Source organism: Schistocerca nitens, chromosome 12 (genome assembly GCF_023898315.1).
Source record: "Schistocerca nitens isolate TAMUIC-IGC-003100 chromosome 12, iqSchNite1.1, whole genome shotgun sequence".
NCBI classification, from domain to species: domain Eukaryota; kingdom Metazoa; phylum Arthropoda; class Insecta; order Orthoptera; family Acrididae; genus Schistocerca; species Schistocerca nitens.
In genome coordinates, this window is record NC_064625.1 from 112260268 (window position 1) to 112270982 (window position 10715).

At 47.2% G+C, this 10715-nt stretch overlaps 1 protein-coding gene across 1 annotated transcript in view; it reads right to left on the reverse strand.

The window, feature by feature from the left end:
* The window catches only part of LOC126214940 (probable cytochrome P450 304a1), a 122625-nt gene extending 112153 nt beyond the window's left edge, over positions 1–10472 (reverse strand). The window contains exon 1 of the mRNA XM_049941578.1: positions 10382–10472. Coding sequence (XP_049797535.1) covers positions 10382–10472 — 91 coding nt within the window. The remainder of the gene's footprint in view (positions 1–10381) is intronic.
* Positions 10473–10715: the final 243 nt, after the last annotated feature.

Below are 10715 nucleotides of genomic sequence, written 5' to 3' on the forward strand. Positions count from 1 at the left end.
TGTTACTACAAGATGTTTCACTGCATGACAGATGGGCGATGTACTCCCAACATGATGGATGTCCAGCACATAGCTCGCGTGCGATTGAAGCAGTATTGAGTAGCATATTTCATGACAGGTGGATTGGTCGTCGAAGCACCATACCGTGGCCCGCACGTTCACCGGATCTGACGTCCCCGGATTTCTTTCTGTGGGGAAAGTTGAAGGATATTTGCCATCGCGAACCACCGATAACGCCTGACAACACGCGTCAGCGCGTTGTCAATGCATGTGCGAACATTACGGAAGGCGAAGTACTCGCTGTTGAGAGGAATGTCGTTACACGTATTGCCAAAAGCACTAAGATTGATGGACACCATTTTGAGCATATATTGCATTATTGTGGTATTTACAGGTAATCACGCTGTAACAGCAAACGTTCTCAGAAATGATAAGTTCACAAAGGTACATGTATCACATTCGAAAAACCGTAATAAAATGTTCAAACGTTCCTACGTTCTGTATTTTAATTTAAAAAACCTACCTGTCACCAACTGTTCGTCTAAAATTGTGAGCCATATGTTTGTGACTATTATAGCGCCATTTATCACAAAGCGAAACAAGTGGTCCAACTAAAACATTCATATTCCTTTACGTACTACACGAATATGTAATAAAAACGGGGGTTCGTTTGACCTATGGCAGCGCTATCTAGCGGGCCAACCATAGCGCCATCTGGTTTCCCCCTTCAAGCTAGACGAGTTTCGTTCTTTGTAGTTTTTTTGTTTGATACTTATTTCGTGAGATATTTGGCCCGGTCACTATCAATGGACCTCCCTGTATACAGCCCCTATATCGTTTTTGGATGGAATCTTACACCATTCTTCCTCCAAATCAGCGGTAGATTCAGGCAGCGATGATGGTAGTGGGTAGCGATCATGCACACTTCTCTCCAAAGTAGACCGCAAAGACTCGGTAATGTTGTGACCTGGTGATCCTGGTGGCGGGGGAGTTGTGACAGTTGTCCTTCGTGGGGCCCTGTCCTCTTGGAACACAGCATCACCACTGGAAAGCAAGCACTGTACCACGGGATCGATCAGTCAAAATGGTTACGTAATGCATGACCTTACACAGTAACCGTGGGGCCCGTGGGATACCACGATATGGCTGCCCAAATCACCACCGAACCTCCCGCCATCTTTCGCACTTGGAACATAAACTCGGCCAGAAGTTGGAAACAGTGTCAAACGACAGTAGTGCGAATAAACGACTTTCTTACACTGCCCCATAGGCCAGGTTTTATGGCTTCGACACCACGTTTTTTCTTTTTTTTTACCGTAGACCATTTCCCTCACCGGTGACTCGTTTAGGAATTAAGGCTCGCCGTGCGATTCCCAGCTTCTGGAGCCCCCTTCGTGATTTCGCTTAAAACTTCCGGGCTGATAGGCCGTGGTCGAAGTATAAAACTCTCCCTTGACGTTTCGTCTCCGACTGCGGGAAACATCCTCGGAGGTGCAGCGGCGAACTGCACATTTACACATGTGCTGATCCGAAGCACAGCATATATCTAAGAGAGGTAGCCAGCATACCTACGCACATTCTTCGTCCAGCTGTGCAGAATGCAATCGAGCGCCCCTTTTGTAATACACTCCTGGAAATGGAAAAAAGAACACATTGACACCGGTGTGTCAGACCCACCATACTTGCTCCGGACACTGCGAGAGGGCTGTACAAGCAATGATCACACGCACGGCACAGCGGACACACCAGGAACCGCGGTGTTGGCCGTCGAATGGCGCTAGCTGCGCAGCATTTGTGCACCGCGGCCGTCAGTATGAGCCAGTTTGCCGTGGCATACGGAGCTCCATCGCAGTCTTTAACACTGGTAGCATGCCGCGACAGCGTGGACGTGAACCGTATGTGCAGTTGACGGACTTTGAGCGAGGGCGTATAGTGGGCATGCGGGAGGCCGGGTGGACGTACCGCCGAATTGCTCAACACGTGGGGCGTGAGGTCTCCACAGTACATCGATGTTGTCGCCAGTGGTCGGCGGAAGGTGCACGTGCCCGTCGACCTGGGACCGGACCGCAGCGACGCACGGATGCACGCCAAGACCGTAGGATCCTACGCAGTGCCGTAGGGGACCGCACCGCCACTTCCCAGCAAATTAGGGACACCGTTGCTCCTGGGGTATCGGCGAGGACCATTCGCAACCGTCTCCATGAAGCTGGGCTACGGTCCCGCACACCGTTAGGCCGTCTTCCGCTCACGCCCCAACATCGTGCAGCCCGCCTCCAGTGGTGTCGCGACAGGCGTGAATGGAGGGACGAATGGAGACGTGTCGTCTTCAGCGATGAGAGTCGCTTCTGCCTTGGTGCCAATGATGGTCGTATGCGTGTTTGGCGCCGTGCAGGTGAGCGCCACAATCAGGACTGCATACGACCGAGGCACACAGGGCCAACACCCGGCATCATGGTGTGGGGAGCGATCTCCTACACTGGCCGTACACCACTGGTGATCGTCGAGGGGACACTGAATAGTGCACGGTACATCCAAACCGTCATCGAACCCATCGTTCTACCATTCCTAGACCGGCAAGGGAACTTGCTGTTCCAACAGGGCAATGCACGTCCGCATGTATCCCGTGCCACCCAACGTGCTCTAGAAGGTGTAAGTCAACTACCCTGGCCAGCAAGATCTCCTGATCTGTCCCCCATTGAGCATGTTTGGGACTGGATGAAGCGTCGTCTCACGCGGTCTGCACGTCCAGCACGAACGCTGGTCCAACTGAGGCGCCAGGTGGAAATGGCATGGCAAGCCGTTCCACAGGACTACATCCAGCATCTCTACGATCGTCTCCATGGGAGAATAGCAGCCTGCATTGCTGCGAAAGGTGGATATACACTGTACTAGTGCCGACATTGTGCATGCTCTGTTGTCTGTGTCTATGTGCCTGTGGTTCTGTCAGTGTGATCATGTGATGTATCTGACCCCAGGAATGTGTCAATACAGTTTCCCCTTCCTGGGACAATGAATTCACGGTGTTCTTATTTCAATTTCCAGGAGTGTAGTAATGGTAGCGAAGTGACGTACTGTAGCAGCACATTACAAGTGCACGAATTGATCTACATTATTTCTCTTCCTCATGTCCTTGACATTAGTGCTACCAAGTTTGGTACTCGTACGGTAATTAGTTTCTGTGTTATATGTTACATAGCACCGTCTTCAGGCCACAAGTGGCCCATCGCGACCGCCGCAGTTCGCCACTGTACCTCCGAGGATGTCTCCCGCAGTCAGAGACGAAACGTCAGGGGAGAGTTTTATACTTCGACCACGACCTATCAGCCTGGAAGTTTTAAGTGAACACCGGCCGTGAAAGCTTACGTTGTATGATCTCCCTTCGTGTTGTCTCGGAGCTGATAGAGTTCGCGAGTGCGACATTCAGTTCTGCAGTGACTTTTGCAGCTGTCGTCCTCTTATTTTTCCTCACAATCCCCTTCATTGATCTTCCGAGACGATCATTCAACACACACCTTTGTCCGCGTCATGACTTAGCGGATGATGTTTCTCCCCCTTTACTTGTATGTGGTACAAATCTTCGATATGATGCCTCTCGAAACACCGAACGCTTCGGCTACCTTGATTGTGGTAACGCCCACCACCCTAGCACCAACAATTTGCTCACGTTAGAATTCTTTTAACCCCAACATTAATGAACTCACACAGAACACAGTCCTGATCACGACTGATATATTGAGCACAGTACACACGTGCCGTTAGTGGTCAAATACACTACTGGCCATTAAAACTACTGCACCACGAAGATGACGTGCTACAGACGCGAAATTTAACCGACAGAAAGGAGATGCTGTGATATGCAAATGATTAGCTTTTCAGAGCATTCACACAAAGTTGGCGCCGGTGGCGACACCTACAACGTGCTGACATGAGGAAAGTTTCCAAGCGATTTCTCATACACAAACAGCACTTGACCGGCGTTGCGTGGTGAAACGTTGTTATGGTGCCTCGTATAAGGAGGAGAAATGCATACCATCACGTTTCCGACTTTGATAAAGGTCGGATTGTAGCGTATGGCGATTGCGGTTTATCGATTCGCGACATTGCTGCTCGCGTTGGTCGAGATCCAATTACTGTTTGCGGAATATGGAATCAGTGGGTTCAGGAGGGTAATACGAAACGCCGTGCTGGATCCCAACGGCCTCGTATCACTAGCTGTCGAGATGACAGGCATCTTATCCGCATGGCTGTAACGGATCGTGCAGCCACGTCTCGATCCCTGAGTCAACAGATGGGGACGTTTGCAAGACAACAACCATCTCCACGAACAGTTCGACGACGTTTGCAGCAGCATGGACTATCAGCTCGGAGACCGTGGCTGCGGTTACCCTCGACGCTGCATCACAGACAGGATGGTCTGCGATGGTGTACTCAACGACTAACCTGGGTGCACGAATGGCAAAACTTCATTTTTTCGGATGAATTCAGGTTCTTTTTTCAGCATTACGATGGTCGCATCCGTGTTTGGCGACATCGTGGTGAACGTACATTGGAAGAGTGTATTCGACATCGCCATATTGGCGTATCACCCGCCGTGATGGTATGGGGTGCCATTGGTTGGACGTCTCGGTCACCTCTTGTTCGCATTGACGGCACTTTGAACAGTGGACGTTACATTTCAGATGTCTTACAACCCGTGGGTCTACCCTTCATTCGATCCGTGCGAAACCCTACATTTCAGCAGGATAACGTACGACCGCATGTTCCAGGTCCTGAACAGGCTTTTCTGGATACAGAAAATGTTCGACTGCTACCCTGACCAGCACATTCTCCAGATCTCTCACGAATTGAAAACGTCTGGTCAATGGTGGCCGAGCAACTGGCTCGTCACAATACGCCAGTCACTACTCATGATGAACTGTGGTATAGTGTTGAAGCTGCATGGGCAGCTATACCTGTACACGCCATCCAAGCTCTGTTTGACTCAATGCCCAGGCGTATGAAGGCCGTTATTACGTCCAGAGGTGGTTGTTCTGGGTACTGATTTCTCAGGATCTATGCACCCAAATTGCGTGAAAATGTAATCACATGTACAATATATTTGTCCAACGAATACCCGTTCATCATCTGCATTTCTTCTTGGTGTAGCAATTTTAATGGCCAGTAGCGTACATCAGTGCAACCAGCGGGCTTGGTCACCGTCTGCATTTACTCGTAGCGGGTGGTTATAATTGAAGTGTAAATACTCATAGAGGTCTGGTGTCAGCTGTACTTATCGTATGCCAGCACAACTTGGTTGGTAGGGAAAAAAATCGTTTCAGTTTTAGCCACAAGGTACAAATCTGGCGCTGTACATCATCTCATCGACGACTCCTGTGCTTAAAGAAATTGTGTAAGCGACTGTTAATAATAAAATCGACGTTATGACTTTTTCACCTTATTGACGTCTTCTGCCGACGTCCCGTTGCTAGGAAATTACGTATGGAAACATTTCTATTCGTCTTTCTTGCATTCACAGCGCCAGATATGCACCTGCTGGCCAAAAGTGGAAGTAATTTTTTTTCATCGTAAATCGTTTTCATCGTAAATCGATTTCGCATTAACGCATTAGGACATCCAGCCAGTTTCGCAGCTATACGACAATTACAGCCCGCTATGGATCTCCGCGACTAGCTGAACTTTAATTAAACACCCTCCCTCCTTCCCCCCCCCCCCCCCCCCCCCCTCCTAGATGTGTTCAAGCACGCATTTCTCGTGGTATTTGCAACCCCCGTAACTAGGTCCGTTCAGATGTTATACTTTCAAATATACAGCAACCAGCAGCACAATATATGTCACATGATTATTAGAAAGATGCCCCAGAATACCTGTTTATAGTAACTAATCTTAACTCATGACAGACTGTTTCACTATTTATCGCCATTGTCAAGTACATGCGAACATAGTTTTGGTAACACCGTGTATAGCTGTGAATGCCATCTATATTAAAGTAATAATTTTTACATTGGCCAATCAGAAAGAAATTTTAACGTCATATATAAAGAACAGATTACATTTGAAAAATCAAAACCACACTGCTAATACAATAAAGAAAACCTCTAAATCTTGCACAGAATACCAAAAAGTCTTGAAGCGAACATTCTTGAAGAATTAAAAATCTATGTACACACAAGAAAATAGTCACAAGAAATATTACATCTATATCTATGTGATTACTCTCCTGTTCACAGTAATGTGGCTGGCAGAAGGTTCAATGAACGACCTTCAAGCTGTCTCTCTATCGTTCCACTCTCGAACGGCGCGGGAAAAACGAGTGCTTAAATTTTTTTGTGCAGGTCCTGATTTCTCTTATTTTATCGCGATGATCATTTCTCCCTACGTAGGTGGGTGCCAACGAAACGTTTTCGCAATCGGAGGAGAAAACTGGTGATTGAAATTTCATGAGAAGATCCCTTCGCAACGAAAAATACCTTTGTTTTAATGGTTGCCACTCCAATTGACGTATCATGTCTGTGACACTATCTCCCCTATTTTGCGATAATACAAAATGAGCTGCCCTTCTTTGTACTTTTTCGATGTCACGCGTCAGTCCCACCTGATGCGGATCCCACACCGCACAGCAATACTCCAGAATAGGGCAGACGAGCGTGGTGTAAGCAGTCTCTTTAGTAGATCGGTTGCACCTTCTAAGTGTTCTTCCAATGAATAGCAGTCTTTGGTTTGCTCTACCCACAACGTTTTCTATGTGATCGTTCCAATTTGGGTTATATGTAATTATAATCCCTAAGTATTTCGTTGAATTTACAGCCTTCAGATTTGTGTGACTTATCGTGTAGTCGAAATTTAGCGGATTTCTTTTAGCACTCATGTGAATGACTTCACACTTTTCTTTATCAGGGTCAGTTGCCGCTTTTCACACCACACAGATATCTTACCTAAATCATACAGCAATTCGTTTCGGTCTTCTGATGACTTTACAACATGGTAAATGACAGCATTATCTACAAACAGATTGTCTCATATGACGTTAATATAAATGAGGAACAATAGGCCAATAACTCTTCCTTGGGGAACGACGTATATTTCTTCTGTTTTGCTCGATGAATTTCCGTCTATTACTACGAACTGTCACCTTTCTGAGAGGAAATCACGAATCCAGTCACAAAACTGAGGCGACATTCCATAGGCACACAAGACGCTTGTGAGGAACGGTGTCGAAAGCCTTTTGGAAATCTAAAAATATGGAACCAATATGACATCCTCTGTCGATAGCACTCATTACTTCATGAGTATAAAGAGCTAGCTGTGTTTCACAAGAACGATGTTTCGTGAATCTGTGCTGACTATGTGTCAATAAATCGTCTTCTTTGAGGTACTTCATCATGTTGGAACACAGTATATGTTTCAAAACCCTACTGTAAATCGACGTTAGTGATATGGGTCTGTAATTGAGCGGATTACTCCTACTTCCCTTTTTGGGTATTGGTGTGACATGAGCAACTTTCCACTCTTTAGGTGCGGATCTTTCTGTGAGCGAGTGGTTGTATGTAATTGCTAACTGAGAGAAACCTGACTGGTATACAATCTGGACCGGAGGCCTGCCTTTATTAAGTGATTGTTACACCAAGGATATCTACTTCTATGTTTCTGAGGTTGGCAGTTGTTCTTGATTTGAATTCAGGAATATTTACTTTGTCTTCTTTGGTGAAGGAGTTTTGGAAAACCGTGTTTAACAACTGCTTTAGTGGCACTGTCATCAGTGACTTCACCGTTGTTATGTTGCAGTGAAGGTATGGATTGCTTCTTGCCAGAGTATACAGATTTTAGACGGAAATAATATTTCAGATACTTCATTGAATTTTTAGAACACGAAAAGGATAAATCAGAAATAACATATGCAGCAAACACCCACAATAGTGACAAAATTTGGTTAGTAGAACTATATCGTTGTTGATCTGCGTGGCCTAATCTTTCTAAATACGTAACGCCGTTAGAGCAGAACTGTCAAACTACTGTCAAAACATAACTAACGCATTATTTTCACACACACACACACACACACATATATATATATATATATATATATATATATATATATATATATATTCCTGGAAATTGAAATAAGAACACCGTGAATTCATTGTCCCAGGAAGGGGAAACTTTATTGACACATTCCTGGGGTCAGATACATCACATGATCACACTGACAGAACCACAGGCACATAGACATGGGCAACAGAGCATGCACAATGTCGGCACTAGTACAGTGTATATCCACCTTTCGCAGCAATGCAGGCTGCTATTCTCCCATGGAGACGATCGTAGAGATGCTGGATGTAGTCTTGTGGAACGGCTTGCCATGCCATTTCCACCTGGCGCCTCAGTTGGACCAGCGTTCGTGCCGGACGTGCAGACCGCGGTGAGACGACGCTTCATCCAGTCCCAAACATGCTCAATGGGGGACAGATCCGGAGATCTTGCTAGCCAGGGTAGTTGACTTACACCTTCTAGAGCACGTTGGGTGGCACGGGATACATGCGGACGTGCATTGCCCTGTTGGAACAGCAAGTTCCCTTGCCGGTCTAGGAATGGTAGAACGATGGGTTCGATGACGGTTTGGATGTACCGTGCACTATTCAGTGTCCCCTCGACGATCACCAGTGGTGTACGGCCAGTGTAGGAGATCGCTCCCCACACCATGATGCCGGGTGTTGGCCCTGTGTGCCTCGGTCGTATGCAGTCCTGATTGTGGCGCTCACCTGCACGGCGCCAAACACGCATACGACCATCATTGGCACCAAGGCAGAAGCGACTCTCATCGCTGAAGACGACACGTCTCCATTCGTCCCTCCATTCACGCCTGTCGCGACACCACTGGAGGCGGGCTGCACGATGTTGGGGCGTGAGCGGAAGACGGCCTAACGGTGTGCGGAACCGTAGCCCAGCTTCATGGAGACGGTTGCGAATGGTTCTCGCCGATACCCCAGGAGCAACAGTGTCCCTAATTTGCTGGGAAGTGGCGGTGCGGTCCCCTACGGCACTGCGTAGGATCCTACGGTCTTGGCGTGCATCCGTGCGTCGCTGCGGTCCGGTCCCAGGTCGACGGGCACGTGCACCTTCCGCCGACCACTGGCGACAACATCGATGTACTGTGGAGACCTCACGCCCCACGTGTTGAGCAATTCGGCGGTACGTCCACCCGGCCTCCCGCATGCCCACTATACGCCCTCGCTCAAAGTCCGTCAGCTGCACATACGGTTCACGTCCACGCTGTCGCGGCATGCTACCAGTGTTAAAGACTGCGATGGAGCTCCGTATGCCACGGCAAACTGGCTGACACTGACGGCGGCGGTGCACAAATGCTGCGCAGCTAGCGCCATTCGACGGCCAACACCGCGGTTCCTGGTGTGTCCGCTGTGCCGTGCGTGTGATCATTGCTTGTACAGCCCTCTCGCAGTGTCCGGAGCAAGTATGGTGGGTCTGACACACCGGTGTCAATGTGTTCTTTTTTCCATTTCCAGGAGTGTATATATATATATATATAGTCTTTTACTATCGAATCAAATTAGACAGATCACTACCGACGTACTGCGGACGTCGCATTATCCTAGACGTGAGTACAATGTAGTCTATTTACTGGATGTAGGTTCCGCCTTTTATGTGAATCAATTTTTTTTCTTGTTATCCAAACACATGTTTCGGCACCTCTGTACCATCATCAGCGGGTTTTGTTTATTGAGAAATTGTAAAAGGTGATATATTTTAGGTTACAACCGATCTAACAAAATGCGGCCTAAAGACAAAAAACTGTGATTTTCTTAGATCAACCTAAAATATGTTCACTTTTAGTGTTTGTCAATAAACAAATCCCACTTATGATGGTACAGAGGTGCCGAAACATGTTTGGGTAACAAGAAAAAAACATTACCGTTTGTCAATAAACAGATCCCACTTATGATCGTACAGAGGTGCCGAAACATGTTTGGGTAGCAAGAAAAAAATTGTTTTGCATAAAAGGCGGAACTTATATCCAGTAATTTCTACTGGAAACACGGAATAAATACGAGCGCTGCAAATCCAAACGATGAATAGTCAGTTTAATATAAATTACATTCATATTTGTGTAGATTTTCACCAAAATTGTATTCGCAGGTACTTGACAATGACGATAAGAGACGAAAGAGTCTGTCGTTAACAAAGATTATTAAAGGTGGAAATTCTGGTGCATCGTTCTTATAATTATTTTCGTAGTTTATATCTGGATCAGAACTGAATCTAAGAGTAAATACCAGTAGCTGATTAACTCGCGAATCATTGACGTCAGCATGGTTCTTTGTGTGTCTGATGGAAAGAGCAGCGAGGTTAGAAGTCCCACTTGACTCACCGGGCGGGAAGTTTTCAGGCCAGGCTAGGAGCTCCTTGTAGAGGAGAAACAGCAGCACGACCACCGCTGCCACCAGGAACAACGTCAGCATGGCTCCTGGCGCGGACCGAAACTGCGTCCGTACACACAGTTGTTTTCGGCTTTCCCCTTGGACGCAGCCGCTAATGCCAGTTTAATGGGCGGGGAACGGCACAAAACAGGTGCTCGTGACAGCTCGGTGAGTTAAGTGGGACTTTTAACCTCGCTGCTCTTTCCATCAGACGCTCAAAGGACGATGGCGGACGTCAATGACTCGCAAGTTAATCAGCTACTAGTATTTACTCTAGATTCATTT